The 21,972-nt window shown below is 50.8% G+C and overlaps 1 protein-coding gene and 1 long non-coding RNA gene across 4 annotated transcripts in view; one reads left to right on the top strand and one right to left on the bottom strand.

Annotated features, from left to right (window-relative positions):
* The window catches only part of VAC14 (VAC14 component of PIKFYVE complex), a 104,398-nt gene that overhangs the window by 22,393 nt on the left and 60,033 nt on the right, over positions 1–21,972 (bottom strand). For all 3 annotated transcript variants that reach the window (XM_001500754.6, XM_070262027.1, XM_070262026.1), the window contains one exon: positions 18,591–18,723. In XM_001500754.6, the coding sequence (XP_001500804.1) occupies positions 18,591–18,723 (133 nt within the window). The remainder of the gene's footprint in view (positions 1–18,590; positions 18,724–21,972) is intronic.
* On the top strand, positions 1,624–7,944 carry LOC138923380 (uncharacterized). The gene is made up of 2 exons (XR_011436899.1): positions 1,624–2,444; positions 6,261–7,944. It is a non-coding gene; the product is annotated as an uncharacterized lncRNA (long non-coding RNA).

Here is a 21,972-nt window from a genome sequence, read left to right as displayed (position 1 = left end):
TGGAAGATGTTACCAGCTGTCCCACAGGATGCGTGCCTGCAGAACCCAGTTGCTTTCCTTCTCACATCAATACCCTCACCTCCCCAGAGCCGGGGTCTTGGTTTTCCCTAAGCTTCTGCCTGGCCTTTTACTATTTTCCTGCTGGTCTCTCCCTTAGCCTGCTGTGCACAGCCCCGACTTGCTCTGTTCAAACAGAAGGAAAAGGAGATCAACTCTCAGGCCAGACCTGTGCCTGCCCAGGACTCTTTCCTGCCACCCTCACCTCAGGCCGTGGCTCTTCTGGCAGCTGCATGCCTGGCTCGTCTCCCCAGCCTGGGATGCTCTGGGGGAGGAAGCTCAGCTCGCCAGCCGCTGCCTCTGGCATATGCCATCCTGCCTTTCTGACTACATTTGGCTTCCACAGAAGATAATAGTCTGTGATTGGGGAGCCAGAACAATGAGTGTCTTTCTGGTTTTCCAATCTTCAGTCTGGGGGGTTTTATGAAATTTTATGAACTGAAATTGTCTTCTGTAGCTCTTTATACGTGCCCACCTAAAGGGCATGGAGATAAACGCCAGAAATCAGAACGGGGAGAGAAACACCCACTGCTGGTAACAAAGAACAAATATCAGAGCAGCCTCTCTGCTGACTCTCCTGGAAAATGGTAAAAAGATCATAGTGGAGGGGCCACAGCAGATGTGGTCAGATAGACTGCGTGGAGGGGACGCCTTCAAGGTCTTCGTGGCCAAATGGAAGGGGGGTTTCTCTTAATTGTACCCTCCTCCACCACCTGCCAAGAGGCCAAAAAAATTTTTTCTTTTAATCTGTTGCCAATGTTTTTTTTTTTTCCCTTCTTCTCCCCAAAGCCCCCCCGGCACACAGTTGTATATTCTAGCTGTGAGTGCCTCTGGTTGTGCTATGTGGGATGCAGCCTCAGCATGGCCTGATGAGCCGTGCCATGTCTGCGCCCGGGACCTGAACTGGCGAAACCTTGGGTTGCTGAAGTGGAGCGCACGAACTTAATCACTCGGCCACAGGGCCGGCCCCCAAAATTCCTCTTGTCATCAGTCATTTTCAGGGAATTTTAAGATGCATGAAATGGGTTTTTTTATCAGAATGTTCCTTTCTAGCCCAGGAAATCTTCCCCGGATTAAATGCACGAGAATGAGAAAGGGCTCCAGAAGTGAGGCATCCGTGGAAGTCCCTCTGGGGAAAGTGTCCTGCAAGCGTCCGAGGAGTCCCAGGTCTCAGATACAGAGGAGCCCCCCACCACCCCCAGCAGAACTGTGCCAGACAAGGGACCTTCTGGGGAACACCCACCCTGCAGGCCCACAGCATCACGCCACCGCCCATGGAGCAGAGCACCACATGCAGAGAAATGGGTGATGGAAGTTAACTCTGATGTGGTGGCCTTGATAAGGGAGAGTGACCCTGAGCCATTGAGCTCTGGCCTAGAGATTAGAGTGCAGAGTCTAAACGATTTCAGGATCCTGAGGGAGCTGCGCTCTGCTGAATGACGCGTGAGGGAGGGAAAACAAGGCCAGCTGCGGAACAATCCGAGTCTAGAATCCTCTGCTGGAAAACCACAACCACAACCCAAACCAAACGGAGCTGTATATTTATAAATGCAAAGACAAAGTTTTGGAGAGAAATACACGAAACTGAAAACAGAGGCTACTTCTGGGGGAGGCAAAGGCGGTGAAGGATCTTTCACACTTCATGCTATATTCTTCTGCATTATTTCCATTTTTATCTTACGTGGTTTAAATTTTTTAACAACACACAAGAAGGTATTTAGAATTCCGTGCATTTTGGGATGGTCTTGGACTCCCTGAGGAAGATCTCAGAGGCAGCACAGGGGAGCAGGGCTCTGGGAAGGTGGCGCCTCCCCGGCTAGGGTCAATGCTCCAGGCAGAGATGGCAGGGCTTCCCTCTCCAGGGCGGTGGCTGCTGCAGATTTGCAGATTCAACAATGGAAACATGCATTTTACAAATGAGAGGACCAACAGCCAGGAAATGATATTTTTAGTACTGTGGCTCTTTGCTTCAAAGGCGTAGGTTTCATCTAAAAGCAGGCACACCTCCTACCAAGTCTGCCTGTTCGCAAGGAGCGATTAGCATAATACAGGCAGGAGAAAAGGCCGGCTCTGCTCTGAGGCAGGAGTGCCTGACTACAGGGGAGGCCTTCTCCTGAAACAGAATCCCAAGGAGAAGGGGCGCGTCTCCTCAACGGAGGTGAAGCCCCTGCCTTTAGCGAGAGCGGGATGGCTGTCTCACACCAACAGCACGGGCAGCACGGGGGCGAGGCAGCCGTTCACGGGGAGCTGAGTCTACAGACGAACACCGCTGTGCACAGGAAGGCTGCCCTTCTGGGCTCTGGAAATCACTTTCGCCTCATGCAACTTCCTTTTTCCAATTTAAGTCCAGAGGGTCTCGGGCTGCCTCTTCAGATGCCCTTTCTGAGGTAAGGATGGAGCCAAGTCAGGGCTGAGGAAGAGGGATGGACTCGCAGCAGGAGGACTTAGATGATGCAATCTCAGGGAGAGGGCCTCCTTGGAGGCTGTGCCAGGGCTCCGGGCCCTCGAGAGGAGGCACAGCTATGGGTGAGAGGCGCTGTGGCTGGTGGCACCCTCCACCCCACCTCATCACGCCTGTCCAGGCCTGTCCATCCTGCTTTCCTTTCTCCAAGCCTGCCCCCCGGTCCACCTCTCCTGTCACTGTGCTGGCCTGTGGGCATTTATTTGATGGCTCTCTTTTCTCCCCTAGAAACCCCTAGCTGGCTTGGGAAGACGTGAAGAGAGACTTTAGCTTTCCTCCCAACACCACAGAAATGAAATGAAAGCTGCGATCTTCCAAGAGCTATAATTACAGATACTCATCTGGGGAGCTGAGCAGGGGACGATAACACCGGGCAGCTGCTCTGTTGCACCACGCCCAGAGCCCCCTCCTGGGGGAGTGTGACCTTGGGCTGCAGCAGTGGGGCTCTGGGCAGGAAGTGGCAGTCCTGTAGCTATTTCAGGCATCACTGGCAAGACTGGGAGCAGAGGGACTGGAGGGGGCGGAGAAATGAAGGAGCAGCCGTTTCTCTGTGGCCCCCTCCCCTTGGAGTCCCCACAGCAGTAAGATCACAGGTCTTCCTGCGGAGGGTCAGGGGGCTGGGAAACACTCACAGACGGGGTGCACAGCTGAAGATCTGAGAAACCAATTACTGTGCTCCTGGGGGATCAGGAGAAGCAGAAAGAATTGGACTGGGGCAGCTGCTCAGGCTTCAAGGGCAGGAAGGAAGTGAGGTAACTCCAGGAACCTGCCAACTGTTAGGGCCAGGGGCTACCGACAGAGGTGGGCGGAGGTCTCCTTCAGGAAAGGGGCTCAAAGGAGGCAGGGGCTTAGCTCACGTGGGAGGAAGGAAAAAGCTGACTCTTCTCTGCAGAAAAGATCTGATAAGGCAAGTTGGTGGAATTCACAGGCTCCCAGAATTAACTGGCGGAAGGCAGCATCCCCTAAAGAGCCAAACAAGTGGGGGCAGGGATGTCTGGGGTGTTGAGAAGGTTTTAAACTTACTCCAGATTATCTGCTCAAGCTTTCAGTCCCAGCGGCACTGAACCTTCTAGAATGATGTAGTAGCCAGGCCCCTTGGCAAGCAAGCTTCTTGAGCTACTTGTTAACTAGCCTTCGTTTTATGAGGCTAACAGGTGGGAGAGGGAATGTAAGGCCACAGCCATTACAGACAATGGCTGGGTGTCCCCCTAGCCCGTGAACCCTGGGCCCCACTTCCCTTTCATTCACTGCAAGTTCTGGGAGCACGGCAGGGCGCTGGGCTCTGGGGGCCAGCCACCCCAGGCATGGCCTCACCCAGACCCGCAGTCCTTCCTTGGCTGGGGAAGGAAGGGACTCAGTGCCACCCCAAAGATTCCAGGGTGGCCAGTCAGCGTTTTCTCCTCTCAGGGACTTGTGCATGTCCACAGAAGGTGGAGGGAGTTTTCTGAACCTGTTCTGGACCTTCAGTGGCTCACTGGGTACCTCAGGGCTGCTCGTGAGGCAGCCAGGGGCCTGCCCCTGGGGTGCCCAGGCACTGGCCTCTGGGCTTCTGAGCCAACTGCACTACATTCGAAACACCTCCTCCCCACCCCTACTCCCACCCAGTTCCTATTTGTCTTTCACGGCTCAGGTAGACAGCATCTCTTTCCAGAAGCTCTCCCATACCCCTCCATTGGGGTTGGGCATTCCCCCACCCCATCTGCTCCCACAGAGCACCATGGCTGCTTGTGTTTGTGGCTATCCTTCAGAGGGCAGGGACTAGCTCTGCCTGCTGTGGTGTCCCTGCCGATGGGCACTGGAACAGGTCTGCTCACTGACAAATGGCATTTCCAGGCCCTTCCTAGGCCAGTACAGCAGCAGCCCCTCAGGGGAGGGGGCGGGGGAGACTCTTATCTGTCCTCGCTGGGGAGGGGCCAAGCGCTTGCTCTCGGCAGTTCCATTTTCCACTCAGAGACAAGGACTCTAGCTTGACAGCTGTGGCCTAATTTCCAGGGCTATACCCTGGGTCCTTATTTTCACCCACTTGGTATTTTTCATTCCTGAAGCACGGGGGATGGAGAGGGATTGGGGGTGGGGGAGGTGTGGACAAATGGAAGAGATGAGTGCCGTGGGGCTGGAGGAGTCAGGCATCCTGGGGAGGGAATGTGCCAAGAGGGAAAGGGGAGAAGGGCCAAATGGATATATATTTTTTTAATTTTAAAAAGGAAAAAAAACCTCCCAAATCCTACCCCCTTAATTTTCCCCAGTAAGCATTTTCAACAAGGTCACAAACGCACTGGCTCTATAGATTTTTGGCTCCAAACCACATTTCAGGCGGCCTTTAAAAGCCAGTTCTTGGCGTAGCTTCAGCTGAGCCTGAGGAGAGGGGAAACTAGGGCACTTTTATGCTCTGAGAAAACATCAGATCCAGGTCACAGCTTCCTGGCTCCGCTGAAGCTGTGGGGCACCCCATTCTCACTGCCCTGAACCCAAGGACCCCTCCACCCCCGTTGTTCACTCCAGAGCACAAATCACAACACTGGGGCACACATTTCTTAGTTACTTGTCGCCTGTCTGCCTATGTCACTAGACCACCACAGTGGTGAAGGCAGGGACTGGCTCTCAGTCCTGTGTGTGACCAGGGCTGGTGCAGGCCCTGGCACACTGCAGGTGCTCCAGGAAGAGTCACAGAACGGACCTGTGGGGAGCGAACCTTTGACCCTTGCCCCCACAAGTGGGTTAGCCCAAGCTCTTCTCTACCTCCTACAATGCTCCTGTCACCCCTGAATGCCCCATCTGCAAATGTCGCGGCTGGCCCAGGGCTGCCTAGCCCAGACTGCAGCATGAAGGCAAATATTCACAGTAAATAGTCGCTGGGAAAAGCCCCCGACTCCACCCCCGACGATGCAGCAGACAACTTCTAGTTTATGGGGAGGTGCAGTGCTGCAAACGGAAGGAAGCCAGAGAGACGGGGTGAGCTGGAGGCCTAACTCCTTGGATGCCGTCCCACTCCCCACTCGCCCCCAAGGTGGTCTGTGGGAAGGCTGGTCACACTCGCAGCTCCACCCTCCCCCTGCCCACCTTTCTGGATGGATGGAGGCTTTGGCTGCTGGGAGAGTGGAGAAGTGTCACTCCTTCTGCTGCCACCACGTGGGCCTTCGCTGGGGCCTGCTTCACACCCTCTTCAGTCAGCATTTGAATCTAGACCATGGAGTGGACACTGGTTGGGTCTGCCTCCCCAGCATCCATGGCCTGGGATTCTGGTTCCAGAACTGTGACTTCCCATGAACAACTCCTTCTGTGTCTGAAGCTGGGCACACAAGCCCGCACAGGCATTCTCTGGCCACAGTGACGGGTCCAATGAGACTCAAGCCCAAGACTGCTGCTGAAGGCTGGGGTGCTAAGGGACAGGAGTGAGCCAAGAGCTGCTGGTGGCCATCTTGCCACTGGGCGGACAGCCTGCCCGGGATAGGGCTGAAAGAGGAGGAAGAAGAGCCGGCCATGGAGGCCAGAGGTGAGACTGAGTCCTGAGGACACGAGGAGGGCTCTAGTTGTGGACTTCCAGTTTTCAATGAGCCAATCCTTGTCCCTGACTGCACGCTACCTTTATTTTTTTCAACATAAGGGTGAGAACTGGTTTTCTGTCATGTGCAATCAAGAGTTCTGACTGGGCAGCTCTGAACAGGGTGGGGTCCAGTCAGGGGCAGAGGAAGGGATAAGCCTGGGGTCAAGTGTTAGTTTGCTCAATGGTTTTCTCTCTTAGTCTTCCCTAGGGCACACGAGAAAGTGACAGTCAACCTTAGGACATCCACCTTCCAGGAGGAGCCTGAGGGGGTGGCAGTGTACTGCATCAGAGGAAGCAAGGGGCTGGAAAGGCGCGAAGAGGTGCCAGGCCCAGCTCTGCGACCACCGACCCACCCACCCACCTCCCGGGCTTTCCCTCCTTCACAGGCGCAGAGAGGCTGGATGCTACTTATCACAATTACCGTCCCAGTTGCTACTGGTACTGACTGCACCGTTACCAGGGGCCAGACACTCTTGTAAGCATTTTCTTGTTATGTCATGTCATCCTCCTGAGGATCAGTAGGAGATGGTGATGATCACCACCTTCATTTTCCACGTAAGAAAACTGTGCTCAAGAGAGCAGCCTCTTTCCTCTGGAGAGCTGTTGCTCCCTACTCCATATGGGGGTCTGTTAGGGCTGCCGCTCACAGAACCCTGCCACTACCACTCCAACCTCGGCGGACACATGACCCTGCATGAGCCAATCAGAGCTTCCCTGGGAGCATAACTTGCAGGGACATGATGGCCATGTGATCTGGTGGCCATGCCTTTGCTGCTTGAAGGGACCAAAATAGCAAGGCTGATCTCAGACAAGAGCCAAGAAGCGAGACGGTGCCACAGGGAAACACCGAGTTCCTGGGTCTTGCTCCCTCCATCTTGGTCTGGCTCCCTAGGCTAGTCAAGCCTCCTTGCTCAGTTTGGTGCCTTTGATCTGGGTTCCCACCTCCTGCCACTCAGGGTGCTGACCAACACAGTTAGATCAGCAGTTCCTAACTCCAGGCTGCAGAGCACTGCGGGCCCAGCTGCAAGAGAAGCCCCTGGGTTTCAGTGGGGTGGGGGAATGGAGGGTGGCTAGGAATCTTTGCTTTTACAAAACACAAGCAGGCTGGACTAGGTGGCCTCCAAGACTCCGTCCAGAGCTAAGAAATAATACGTCTGGGTTTTAAGTGGATTGTACTCAGTGTTCAGTTCACTAAGAACACTTAAGAAACAGCAACCAGAAGCAGGCAGCTTTATGGGTAGTTCTTAGGAGCTCCTAATGCCCTGAAAAAGCACCACAAAACAAAAAGTGCTAACTGTGAAGAAAAACTGATCACCTGGACTACATTAGAGATAAAGACCTTCTATTCATCAAGAGACACTAGTAAGGGAGCCATAAGGCATGCCACAGAATAGGAGCAGATAATTACAGTCTGTACATCTGAGAGAGACTCAAATCAAGAATATATAAAGAACTTCCACAGGCCAATAAGAAAAGCGCCGAAAACCCAATGGGGAAATGACTCCAACAGGTTCATCACAAAAGAGGATATCCAAAAGGCCAACTAGCAATGAGAGGTTCTCAACTTCAAAGCAGAGACTGATAATAGCAAGCGTTGAGGAGGATGTGAGCAACTGGAGCTCTCACACACTGCTGATGGGAGTGGAAATTGGAGCAGCCACTTCGGACAATATCTACTAACGCTAAACATACACATGGTCTCTGATGCAGCAATTCCTAGGTGTATATCTAAGAGAAATGTACGCATATGGTATTTCACCAAAAGACATGTGAAAGGATATTAATAGCAGCATTATTCCTAATAGTGCCAAAACGAAAATAATCCAAATGCCCATCAATAGCAGAATGAGTAAATAAATCACAGTATCTTCATACCATGGAATACTCTGCAGAAATGTGAACTACTGCTACATCTAACACAAATGAATCTCATAAACATGAGGGGGATCAAAAGAACCCAGACTTTGTAAAAGAGCACAAACTGTACGATTCCATTTACACAAAGTTCAAAACTGGGTAAAACAAACTATGGTGTTAGAAGTCAGGACAGTGGCTACTTTGGGGAGGAGGATGGGGTAGCAACTGGGAGAACACATGAAAGGGACCTTGGATGCGGGACATGCTCTAGTGTCATGCACCAAATAATGACATTTCAGTCAACAACAGACTGCATATATGATGGTGGTCCCATAAGATTAATTCCATCTAGCCTTGCTGTGTAGTAGGCTATACCATCCAGGTTTGTGTAAGTACACTCTATGATGTTCGCACAATGACGAAATCACCTCATGATGCATTTCTCAGAACACATCCTCATTGTTAAGCAACGCACGACTGCACTTCTTGATCTGAATGCCCATTACATGAATGTAGACAATTAGTGAAAATTAACTGAGCTGTAGTACATTTATGATTTGTGTACTTTTAAATAGTATGTTGTTCTTTGACGGAAAATTTACATTAAAAAGGCCATCACAGGCATCGAGGGATGGAGGGAGGTAAGGCAGCCACACTGCCCTGATCAGGTGAAGGCAAGAAGACAGATCTGGGACACTGAAGCAAAAAGTGTTCTGTGGTTAAGAAAGGGAGAGGGTGGCTGGCCTGGTGGTATGGTGGTTAAGTTCGTGTGCTCTGCTGTGGCAGCCCAGGATTTGCTGGTTCAGATCTCGGGCAGACCTACACACCGCTCATCAAGCCATGCTGTGGTGGTGTCCCACATACAAAAAAATAGAGGAAGAATAGGCACAGATGTTAGCCCAGGGCCAATCCTCCTCACAATAAAAAAAAAAAAAAGAGAGAGAGAGAGGGCTTTGCTAAAGAGATGGCAAAATAGAGCTGAAAACAAGTCAGAACTTCCGGAGCTATAGCAGAGCTTCTGAGACATGTTCTCTGAAGCAATGTGAAGGGCCGGGAGCCCTCAAGTCTGCACGACTGTTCTTCCTTCACAAGGAAGAGACTGGATATGCAGATGGCAGGTCTGGGGCAGAGGGCCCATCCACAGCCATGAGTTTACTGATGACAAGGCTGAGGGTGAAATGGAGACATCAGCACCATTATAAGGCTAAAGAAGCAGCTCTCTGGGGGAGCAAAGCAAGGAGGCTCAGGTGGCCCCCATGTTGGGGAAACTGGTCACGTGACGGCAGCATGTGCCGGAGGTGGTGCATGTGGCACCCTTTCTGAGGAAATGGAGAAAGACATGCAAAACTTAGCACTTAGGAAAGCAGCTTCCGAAAGAAGACAGTGAGAGGCAAGGCTTGAAACAGACAGCACAGGATGCTCAACAGAGGACTAGAGGAAAATGAGAGAGGACTTTGCAGTGCACTTGAAAGGCATCTCAGCTCAGCTTCAGAGAGACGGGCTAAGGTGAATGATGGGAACAACTGTGATAAACCAGAAGGAAAAACAAATAATCTGAGAGGAAGGAGGGGGTGAGACATGTCCTCTTGAGCAAGAGTCAAAATGGAGATTTAGACCAAAAAAGACATTCATTGTCCAAATGCCAGGCAGTTCCAATGAGATTATGTCATCTAAATATAGACAGGAAGTAGGCCAGGATAATGGACGGGCAGGAGTCTGGAGGCTGGGGGCCCAGAAGGAAGACCGGGGAGGACACGCAGATTTACTCAGTGTTTCACTGAGGTGACAGCCAGCAGGATGATAACCCTGGGAGACGATGAGGAGGAGGAGGTCACATCAGGGCAGGTCTTGGTGGGGATTTTCTGAGGGTTAATGACCCTGGGTGGAAGGGAGATGGCATGAGAGAGCACAGCTTCTTTCCAATGAGGGCTGAGGGAAAGCAAAGTCCAGACTGGAAATTGGGTATTTTCCCAAATGGCCTCCACCACCCAGTCTGGAAGACAACAAAGAACCTCAGTCCTGGGGTCTCTGGATGGCCACACAGCACCCCCATGGAGCATGTCCCAAGACTTGGGGTCACGGAGTTGGGAGCAAATGTTCTGGTGCTACAGGGGCATTAAAAGATATGACGACAGCAACAGACCCAGAGCCCACACGCTCCTGGGAGCTGAAGCTGCAAACTTTTAAAGAAAGTTCCATTATCCACTACGTATCCCAAGAGCCTCTTTGGTGGACCATGGCAACCCAGGTTATAAGGCAGACTTCCCGTGGACTGCTTGCTCCGTTTTTTTTTTTTTTAAAGATTTTATTTTTCCTTTTTCTCCCCAAAGCCCCCCGTTACATAGCTGTATATTTTTAGTTGTGGGTTCCTCTAGTTGTGGCACGTGGGATGCCACCTCAGCATGGCCTGATGAGCGGTGCCATGTCCGCACCCAGGATCTGAACCGGCGAAACCCTGGGCCGCAGCAGGGGAGCACGCATACTTAACCACTCGGCCACGGGGCTGGCCTGTTTGCTCCTTCTTAAGGGCTTGTGCTTGCTGTCTAAGGCTGGATTCAGCGCCAAGGTTCCCCCAGGCCAGGCTCCTTCAAGGCAGGAACTGCCCTTCTGTGTGGAAGGGGCAGCTGGTCTGCACAGTTCACAAACGGTATGTGACAGGAAACCTTTTGAGCATTTTTCTGAAGATGGGCGGAGGGTGTGTGTGTGTGTCTGTGGATCTTTGTGGCTACCTGCTAAAGGAAACCACTCGTGGGGAGAGAGGGGAGAACCACACAGGGGCCTCCAAGGGCAGCTGAGGAAACCTAAGCTGAAGTGATATCAGGATAACAAAGAGCTTCCTGAGGAACGCGTTCTCCAATGGATGAACAGGATACACCCTGTAACTGCTGTTCTAGAAGGAGTTTAAGAACACTTTTACAACTAAGGACACTCATCTGTCTGTCCTGGCTCAGATGCAGCCCTACCCCAAGGAGGCAGGAGGATGGAAATAACTTCTAGGGGCTTCCAAACCTGCTGCTGTTTTGTTAAGATGCTACATTATGATACCCATCAGCTACTTGCTAATTAACCAAGCTGTCTGACTTACCAAGGTCAAAACTTTGTTAGTTTCCTGGCATCCTTAGGTAAAGTATAAACAGATCCAGAGAGTACTGCAGATCCCACCCGGAAACAACCTCTCAAGCTCAGAAAGAAATTCATTAACAAGTTCTCAGTCCTGGCAACAGTTCCTGACAATCGCCCCCAAGCCCTGCTGGCTGCCTGAGCCATCGGTTGGGGAACCGATGCTTCTCGGGTGTGTAGACTACAAAGAAAGCGCTTTTAATCAGAGGCTGGAAAGGGCCCCAGCAGGAGCCAGCACCCATGTGATGAGGAGTCCAAAAGGCATGCCTGTGCAGTGGGCATGGAATGCTTCCTGAGTCCTTACCCCCACCAGAGGGGTTTCTAGACACTGGGGCCAATGGCTGGCTCTGTGGGAGGAGGGCTGCTTGGGTCATGTGGCCTCCCTCTGTCAAGTTCACCTATGACCTCTAAACTCCCACCAGCCCTGCTCAAAGTGAGTGGGCCCTGGGCCTCCTTTCAGTCCCATATCACATGGATCCAGGAGGACCCTTGAAACATGGGGACGCTTCTCTCTAAAGCTCCCCAGACTTCCACAGCACACTGTGCAGGGCTCCCTCTGGCCAGCACTTCCTCTCCTCCTCCCTCACCCCAAGTTGGACCTAATTAATCCCAGCCTGGCCTAGCAAGGCCTATCACACGTGGTTTCCATTTTCCAGAAGAAAATATATCACTTCTTACAGGGAGTGCCAGTGTTTATGACAGTGTGCTCTACAGGGCCAGTGTGGGGACTGCTTGTAGGAGGCAGAACAAAGCCACCAGCCTGCCTCCAGGTCCCCTAGCCCTCCCTGCCACCCCTGGATTACAGATGATTCTGTGAGGTGTTGGGATGCTGGCGCTTTGCCATGGATTAGGGACAATGGAAATAGATTGGCTGAGCTCTCTGGGCTACCTGAATTTTGCCCTTCACAAGGACATCTTTTTACCTTTGAGGGCAAGACTCTATTTCTCCCAGGCAATCTCCTCTGGCCTGTCAGATCGTGCCTCCCTGCCATTCACATTCCCTCACCATTGTCCCCAGTTAGGTGATCAGAGCCAAGAGCTGGTTGTGCAAAATAGATTCTGCCACACACTCCCTTTGCTGTCCTGCATCTCAACAAAAGCACCCCATCCCTGGCTCCAGCAGGGGAAAACGACTATGAAAAGCTCCAGAAGGTTCACACAAGGAGCTTGGTAGACTGATTTAAAGCCTGCAAGAAGAAAAGCTTCTTCTGAGAGGGAAGTAGGAAATTCCTTGGAAGAATTCTTCCAGCCCTGTTCAATGTCCTGTCCCCTTCTTCTCAACTGGGGACCCAATCAATATAGTTACAACTACTAAAAGATCAAAACCCGCCCGCATTCTGGGTAGGTGGATCAGGGCCTCTTCTAGCAGACAGACTTAGGTTGGCGCTTATTTGTCACAGCAATTTATTTTTATTCTGAGCAAATGAATGCAATCCATTAAGGGCGAGAGGAAGAGAACGGGCCTCTTAGAAGCTCTCTCCTGCAGGTTCAGGCCAGAGGCAAAGCAAGCTTTTCTAAAAGGCCATTTGAACCTGGGATCTGGCCTTGTCACTTTACTTGGATTCATCTTTCATTAGCATCAACACAATGGGCTTTTGGGGGCCTGGCCAATGCCCCCTGACAGGTAAGGTAGCCCTTATAAAGACAAAGACAGACAGGGTAAAGGGGGTGTATCAGAAGCCAAATGGACTCCAGAGGCTGGAGGGGATACAGACAGAGAGGAGGGAGCTGGGGTTGGGAGGGATCAGCAGTGGGGGGGTGGGGGACTGCCCCAACCACAGTGGCCATTTGGCACCAGGCAAGGGCCTGTCTCACAGGCAGGGTGTACAAGGACAGCAAAATGGAATTTCCCAATTACGGCATGAAAGAGAGCTTCTTCTCAAGGCCCTTCCCCCGGGCCCTGCAATTAAAAACACGTCCAGCTTCCAGTGGCTTCCTAGGCTTGGGCTCCCCTGCCCCCCACCCACTTCAGGGGCCAATCAGTTCCCTATTCCACTCACCCCCAACACAGAGCTCTTATGCAAACCCAGGACACTGGGGGAGGGGGAGAGGGGAGGGCAGGATTAGCAGGGGGACATATTAGGGACACTGAGCATTTGCTGAATTGGAGAGGCTGCCAGGCCTGTCTGTATCAGAGGCGAGAGGAGGACCAGAATGAACCAGAAGCCTTACTGTGGGGCTTCTCAGGGGCAGGGTCTCATGGAAGAAGTCTTGTGACTGTTTCCCCCTCTCCCACCTGGGGCCCCAGCCTATGCTCTTCAAACGCCCACCTCATCTGAGGGAATCCCTGTCCCTGGGGAGGGCGCTCAGGACCTCATCCACCATCAACTGGGCTGGTTGGGGCTGGAGCCCTTGAGTTCACAGCACAGTCACTGGTTAAAAAGAATGCATTCTCTGGCAAGTCCTCTTTGCAAGGCAGCAGGGAGGAAGAGAAGGAGGGAAAGGCATAGTTGATCAAGCCAAAGGACGCTGGCCAGAGGGCCATCTTGGCCGACAGAGTGGAGCATCCTCAGACTCGCTCACTTCCCACACAGAAGCAGGCCTTGTAAAGATCACAGCTGTTGGATTATGCTGGAGTTCATATCACAGCTTATCAAAGAGGCTGCATTTTCTCCCTCCCCTCCTTTTCTCCTGAGTATGAGTGGAACAGTTCATTGGGAAACAAGCCCTGTGCTTGTTCTGCCTGCACTGGCATGGAGGGTGGGAAGAGGCTGGAGGAGGGAAATGTACACGAACACCTACTTTGGGCAGAGTTGTTTTAACGGGGCCAGGGCTGGGCCACTGGTGGGTGCCCTGGTGCTAGGGCAGCAGGCCTGGTGTGCCAGAGCCAGCTCTCAGCACAGGAGGTTCAATTATTTCCCCCCTCGAGTCTGGTCTCCCTTCCCCACAGACCACTGTGGGAGGCTGAGGATGTATCATGAGGGGAATAACAGCTCCCCTTTATCAAGTTGTGCTGAGGGCTGTAATGTGCATGGTCTTATGTAACCCTCTGCAAAATGAAAAGGCAGGCGCTATTATCTTCATCTCACAGTCAAAGCAAAACGGGCTTGGAAAACAGCTAAAAACTGGAGGAACTGGGATTTGAACCCAAGTCTGTTTGACTCCACAAGCTCCGCTGTTAATCTGGCTCCCGAGTGCCTCTGGGAGGCCCATCTACCCCGCTCCTGTGAAGTCCTGCACAGGAGGTGTGGGAAGGGCTGAGGGTGCCCAGCACTAGCCCCCTTGCAGTACTCCCTTGCCCCACTTCTCCAGTACCCCCGTCCCCGTCTTCCCTTCAATTGTGGGCTGGGCCAACCCTGGCAGCCAAGTGAAGGGCCTGGGCCCCAAGAAGGTCACAGTGAGTCTGGCTGAGATGAGGTTTTGGAGCCACTGGCTTCCCTAAACTCAACATGCATCTAAACTGTAATGTCTACCAGATAACAAGGCCATCTGCACACAGAGAGGATGTCCGACCAGCTCAGGGCCCTGGTTGGAGTTCGGGGGCTCCATTCCCACCCCCCACGGAGGTGCAGCCTGGGAAAGCCGTGTGCAGGAGAGGAAACGCTCCTGGGTCCTGAGGGAAATCATGCATCCTTCTCAACGCCAAGACCCCCCACCAGATGTTCATCTTCAAGAACTCCGGATGCCTTTGTCCTTCTAGAAACGGCAGCTGCTCCTGGACCCTGAGCTAAACATACTACTGCAGAAATAATGGCTTTTAACTTATTTGCCAGAAGAATCTCTTTCCTGTCTTTCTCAATGTTCAATCTTGCGGGTTGAGAGAAGCAACTTATAGTTTGCATAACACCCGAAGGAGAGGGTTAAGAAATCATTTATTGTGTTTCTTATTAGGCCTGTGGCTTCATCTCAGCAGTCTGCATGTACCATTACTATGCTCCTCTTTAAAGACATCAGCAGAAAATAAGGAAATGACATGAAAAGCAGGCAGGCAGGCTGACACTCCTGAGGGCTGGTCCCCAGTAAACCTCTGCTGAAGGGCCTGTCTGACCATGACAAGGAGGAGGAAGCATGTGTCTTCAAGGTCTCCTCTATGTCCGATGCGGTGCTGTGTGCCCTGAGAGCCCAGACTGGGTGGCCTGGCATGCTGGCTTAGCAGGCAGCAGGTCCACAGAGCTGGTGTGGCCCAGAGGAAGAGGAAGCTGGGCCAGGTGGCTGTCAGCTATAACATGTAATAACAGGTGCTGGGGAGGCTTTTAGGGGGTGGGGGGTGGCTGGCTGGACAAACGAAGCAAAGGACTGGGAGGGACAACACGTGTGAGGGGGCCCAGTCACAAGGTTCCTTTTGTTGCAGCCCACTGGGTTCTTTCTGCTAGTGCCAAGGGCTAGGAGACCCCTGTGGCAATGTGGGATGGGAGTAAGGCATGGCCTAGAGGGTGGTCCAGGAGGGGTGTGACCCCCGGAACAGCGAGTGATTGTCATGCTTGATACACTGAGCCCCAGAAGGATGAGGAGGGAAGACCCTCTGAGAAGCTGGGCCCCAGGTGGTCCTGGCCTGCAGGTTGTACAGGGCCCCTCAAGGTCCCTGGCTCTGCACTCTCTCACAGAAGGGATAAAGCGGTGACTATGGAATTAACAGAGTGCAGGAGTCCGCAGCCCAGCTTCATGGAGCCGGGCGAGCATGTGGCTTCCTCTCATTTCCCTTCTGCAAAATGAGGATTCCCATCAGCCCAGGATGCCCGGAAGACACGGGAAAGCATGCAAGACCTCACTGCCCTCGAGGCTGTAAACAGTGGTGGCCGGGCCACCAGCTCCATGGAGCCTGGAGTAGGGTGAGGACCGAGGGCGTGGGGAGAAGGCCCACGCGGCCCACACTTCTGTTTGGTGCCACCTGGGGATGCTGCTTCCTCCCCTGAGCAACCTCTCCCCAAGCCCCTGAGGGGGCATGTGAGGCTGCCAGAGGATGGAAAACCCATTATAGCCCAGTTCTCCAGAGAGGAAACGAGCTACCAATTCCTCGTTCAAAGGCCTCTCTCTCCACTGGTTCCCCGGGCGTCTTCCGGGCAAGGACTCATCAAGAGAGCTGATACCTCTGCAATTTGGAAAAGCACACTACGTTAACTGTCACTCATGTGGGAGTAGCCCATCATTTTCCTGGTTGGGGGGGTCTCTAGCACTACATCTAATCTCTACTTTGATCCCTGACCGACTGTCCAACTTGATGTGAAGAAAAACCACAGAAATCTTTCTCTTTTGGCCAATAAGGCTACGAATCCATTTCTGTCCCTCTGTAACAGTGGTTCTCAGGTGATTTTGCTTCCCAGGGGACACCTGGAAATGTCTGGAGACTCTTTTTGTCCCAACTGGGTGGGTGGCGGTACTACTGGCATCTAGTGGGTTGGGGCCAGGGATGCTGCTCAATATCCTACAGTGTGTAAGACAGCCCCCACCACAAAGAATTATCCATCCCCAAATACCACCAGTGCTGAGGCTGAGAAACTCTGCTCCATAAGAGCTCAGAAAAGTAAGAGGACAGTGACATGCTGCTACCACCACAGAAACACCTCTTGGTGGTCTAGACCGTCAGTAGCCCCTTCCTCCCAACAGGTAGGGACTTTGTGGTCCTGCTATTTGTCCTTCTGGCCAGCCAAGTCTGTCCTCTCCTGTGACTCTGTCCTTCAGCCTGGCCCCATTCCCCAGGGTGCCCTTGAGCTAGGCCCTTTGGCTCCCCTCCCCCTGAAAGGCAGGCAGCCCTGGATGAAGCGGTCTGGGCTTGCTCCCTCCACTGCCTTGTCTCGCACTCCTTCAGCTCACTCCTACCACACCCCCTAGGAGACCCTCTTGGGGCCTCGTCTCTCTCATGGCCTCCTGCCATCCCCCCACTTTCCTCTGCTTCTTCTGACCTCTTGGGCCATTCTTCTCGGCCTCCTCTCCTGGCTTCTCCTTCTTTCCCCAACCATGACACACTGGAGCTCCTAATGGCTCAGCCTCAGGCCCTTTCCCTTCCCTCTCAGTCCCTCTTACACTGACTGTTCTCACTCTTTAAGAATGAAAGCTCCAAAAGGCCAGAACCATCTAGAATGGCCCCTCGCAGAGTCAGTATTCAGTAAATATCTGCTGAATGAGTGAACAAGTGAATGACTACCCCATCAATGTCCAGTCTTGTATTTCAGGCCCAGGTTCCTCTTTTGAGAGACAGGTACAGCAAACTGCTTCTTCAACATGTCTCCTTTGATGTCCCCAAAGCAATTTAAACTCAAACATGGGACCCTCCTCCCTCTCTGCTCCTCTTCCAGGGCTCCCATCTCAGGGACTGCCACCACCAGCCACCTTGCCGCTCACACAAGAGTGCCGGGTGTCACTCCCAACTCCTTCTCTCCTCACTCCCTCATGCAATCAATCACCAATCAATTATACTTCCTACTAATTCTTGAATCCCACTGCTTCTGCCTATCCTCCTACCAAGCTGCCACCATCTCTCACTTGGACCACAGCCAGCCAACTGGTCTCCCACACATCCATCCATCTTGCCTCCCTCCACCCATTCTCCCCAGCAGCACAGTAATCTTTCATTCCCCTGCCCAAACCCTTTCAGTGGCTTCCCGCTGACCTCTGAGTAAGGTCCCCAATCCTTAGTGTGGCCCACAAGGCTGAGCCCCTCTCTCCCTTGCCTTCTGGTTTGTAGCTAAATGAACCCTCCATGCTTTTTCTTGCCTTGAAGCCTCTGTGCAGGCTGGACCCTCTGCTGGGAATCCTCCTTCAATTCCTGGACCTCCCGATGACCTCAGGAGCCTCCCTGATTCTTGGGGACCACATTAGTCTAGTCTGTTCCCCAAGCACCCTGGACAGCTTCAGTAACCCCCATCACCCCAGACTTCTGATATCACAGGTCAAGGAGGAGAGTCTAGATACCGTCTTCCTTTTTAATCCTCCTCGGTGATCTAACACGCAGTCAGGGCTGAGAACCACTGCTGTAGAGCATCTAGAGCCACATGACTATTCTGGAAAACTCCTCTGCCTGGCTTGGTTGGGAAGCTTGGAGAAATGTGTGCCCCATCTAGATTTTGGTGGCCTGAACGTCACTCTTCTGGTGACCATGCTCCTTGGAGCTGCGTAGGAGGCAAAGGGCCAGACCCGGCCATGCTGCTGGTGATGACAGTTCTAGAGGCCTTGAGCCACTGGGGCTGTGCAGGACTAGGCTCACATGACTCAAGAGCCTGGCTCTGCCAGAGCCACTGCTGCCACCAACTGAGGCCAAAAATCCCAGCAGGTGGGTAGCCGAGTACAGGCCCATTTCACGTTCTATCTGGCTTACCTACTTTCCTCCCCAGAGACTCTGATAAAGATGTTTAATGAGAGGATATTTAACCTCAAGGGAAAACAGTGTCTCAACAAGTGAAAAACTATTCACTTGTTTGAAAAACGGCGACACTGACACACCTCACATCAGTAGCACCAGCAACCTGGCATGAAGGAGGAACCTTCTTCAAGAACAAATGCAAAGGTCAGGAAGAGGAGGAGGGAGGGGGAAAGAGAAAATGGTTGCTTCAACACCTTGCATGGCGTGAGGATGAAAACCCGGGCTGTGAGAGGAGAAGGGATGCTGAGGCTGACCTGATGATGAAAGCGCCTCTGACCTCCAGGAGCTTCCGTTCACTGCTGAACCTCTTGAGAAGGTTGATCATGAACTTATAAAAGTAGGAGTTCATGGTGGGAGTGGAAGGAGAACATTCTAAGCCTTTGGTACCTGTAGAGAAAGGAACAGAGCCGGGATTTATTCTGACCATGTGTCCACAGGGTGATGGGATCCCCACAGAATATGAACAATTGTAAATGCCAAAAGGTGGTGGTGGTGGGGTCTGTGTGTAACAAGATGAGGGACAATCTTCAATCAAGGGTCACAAGTCAACAGCAAAAAAGCAGGGACTATACAAGTACGGGTATTTTCGATCCATGGCTGATAGAACTCGTGGATGGCGGAACTTGCAGATACAGAGGGCCGTTTGTATGTACAAGTAAATATAACTTTACTTAGTAGAAAAATACCCATTTACCTGTCCACCCCTCCAGCCAACCAACAATCACTTAGTGAACACCTCCTATGTGTAAGACCCTCTGCTAGGTGCTATGAAATTTAAAAAAGAGCAAAACTTTTACTTATTATCCCAATCAATAAAATACACTTGAGCTTTATTTTGGCCAGTTAAGGACAAACAACAAGTCAAAGAGAAAAAAGGGTAAGACAGGCACACAAGCTCAATGGTCAACAAAACCGACAAATCCACCAGGCAGAAGCCACATTCCTTTCCCAGCCTGACTTCAGAAAAAGTAAATTATGCACACACCCACTAGATTAAAGACAGCACACGCTGACAAAATGTTACCAAGTGTTTTAATCTTTACCCAATGTTTTGAAATCAGACATTCTTCCTCCTCTTTGGGTGAAGATGCTCTTTTAGAGCAGTTCTCTTGAAGACGTTTGGAGCCCCCAGTTGGCTTTAGAACCAGCACATTCGAGGTCTCCCTCTGAGATGTGTCCCAGCTGGAACTACACTGAGGGCTAGGTGCAGCCCTCCTTCCAACCCCACCCTGGCACCCAGTTCCCTCCATAAGGCATCCAGCACGGAGGGGACCGGGGCAGGGTTGGCAGAATATTTGGGTGATCTTGATGTAGTGTATTCATACATCCCTTGGGTCTCCCCACTCTTTCCTTTCTAATGCATGCTGACTTCAACAGCACTGCTGGAGAGGGGTTAGTGATGGTAGGAATCCCCACTCCATCTGCCCTAGGTATTAACAGGGTTTTTTTTTTTTTTTTTTGTAACAGCTTGAGATATAATTCACATACCATAAAGTTCACCCTTTTAAAGTGTGCAATTCAGTGATTTTCAATATATTCACTAAGTTGTGCATAAATCACCACTAATTCCAGAACATTTTTATTACCCAAAAAGAAACTGCATACCCATTAGCTGTCACTCCCTATTCTCCCCTCCACCGCCCCAGGCAACCATTAATCTACTTTCTGTCTCTATGGATTTGCCTATTTGGGACACTTTGTATAAATGGAATCATATAGTATATGGCTTCCTTCACTTTGCATAATATTTTCAAGGCTTATCCATGTTGTAGTAAGTTCTGTATTCATCTTTATGGTTGAATAATATTCCATTGTATGGATACCATCTTTCATCCATTTGTCAGTTGGTGTACATTTGGTTGTTTCCATTTTTTTGGCTAAGAATAATGCTGCTATGAACATTCATGAATGTATGAACATGTTTTCATTTGTCTTGGTTATATACTCAGGAGGGGAATTTCTGGATCATATGGTAACTCTTACGTTTAACTTTTGAGGAACTACCAGACTCTTTTCCTCAGTGGTTGCACATTTTACATTCTTACCAGCAAAGTATGGGGGTTCAAGGTTCTTTGCATCCTCATAATACTTGTTAGTTATCTGTCTTTTTGATCACAGCCATCCTAGTGGATGGGAAGTGGTATCTCATTGTGGGTTTGATTTGTATTTCTCTTATGACTAACGATGTTGAGCATCTTTTCATGTGCTTATTGGCTATTTGTATATCCTCTTTGGAGAAATGTCTATTCAAATCCTTTGCCCATTTTAAAATTGCGTTATCTGTCTTTTCATTGAGTTGTAAGAGTACTTTACACACAGGATACAAGTCTCTTGTCAGATACATGATTTGCAAATACTTTCTCCCATTCTGTGGGTTGTCTTTTCACTTTTTTTTTTTAAAGATTAAAAAACATTTTTTTCCCTTTTTCTCTCAAAGCCTCCTGGTACACAGTTGCATATTTTTAGTTGTGGGTCCTTCTAGTTGTGGCATGTGGGATGCTACCTCAGCATGGCCAGATGAGTGGTACCCTGTCCGTGCCCAGGATTTGAACTGGTGAAACCCTGGGCCATCGAAGCAGAGTGCATGAACTTAACCACTTGGCCACAGGGCCAGCCCCCATCTTTTCACTTTCTTGATGGTGTCCATTGAAGCACAACATTTTTAATTTTGATAAAATCCAATTTATCTATTTTGTTGTTGTTGTTTGTGCTTCTGGTATCATATCTAAGAAACTACTACTTAATCCAAGGTCGTAAAGATTTACTGATACGCTTTCTTCTACGAGGTTTCTTTAGTTCTTACATTTAGCTTTCTGATCCATTTTAATTTTTGTATCGATGTGAGGAAAGAGTCCAAATTCTTCTGCATGTGGACAGATAGCCAATTAGCCCAATATAACATATCTTTTTTTTTTTTACTTTACAGATGCTTTATTTATTTTCTATTGTATTTTTTCCAGCTTTATTGAGATATAACTGACATATAACATTGTACAAGTTGAAGGTGTACGTATTGATTTGATATACTTATATATTGTGAAATAACTACCGTGGCATTAACTAACACCTCCACTCCCTCACATAACTACCATTTCTTTTATGTGGTGAGAACATTTAAGATCTACTCTTACCAACTTTTAAGTATATACTACAGTATTAACTATAATCACCATGCTGTACATGAGATCCCCAGAACTTACTCATCTTCTAATTGGAAGTTGTACCCCTTGACCAACATCTCCCCAGTGTGATATCTTAAGAGTCAACAGTTACCATTTATTGGTATGCATGTCTAATCCCTTCACACACAGTATCTAACCTTCAAAATTCCCTTGAAAATATGTGCTATTACTATTCTCATTATACACATGGAGAAGCTGCGAGTTAGGTTGAGGATTACCCAAAGTCACAGAGCTGGTGAGTGGTGGGGTCCCTGACTCCAGGCAGCTGGTTTTCAGAGCCCACGTTCTCAGCACCTCCGCCATGCTGCCCATCTCTTGGGCACTGGGGTTTGGGCAGGTTTGGCGTTTGCAGGCTGGGAGGTGGCACCTTCCTAAGCAGGAGGGCAGAAGATGGCATAAAGACCAAAGCCAAGGTCTTGGCAAGACTGAGGACCCAGAGACAGGGACACTGTCA

The sequence above is a fragment of the Equus caballus genome, chromosome 3 (genome assembly GCF_041296265.1).
Source record: "Equus caballus isolate H_3958 breed thoroughbred chromosome 3, TB-T2T, whole genome shotgun sequence".
In the NCBI taxonomy this organism is placed as follows: Eukaryota; Metazoa; Chordata; class Mammalia; order Perissodactyla; family Equidae; genus Equus; species Equus caballus.
Note: the sequence above shows the minus strand (reverse complement) of the source record. Positions and strands in the feature narration are given on the sequence as shown.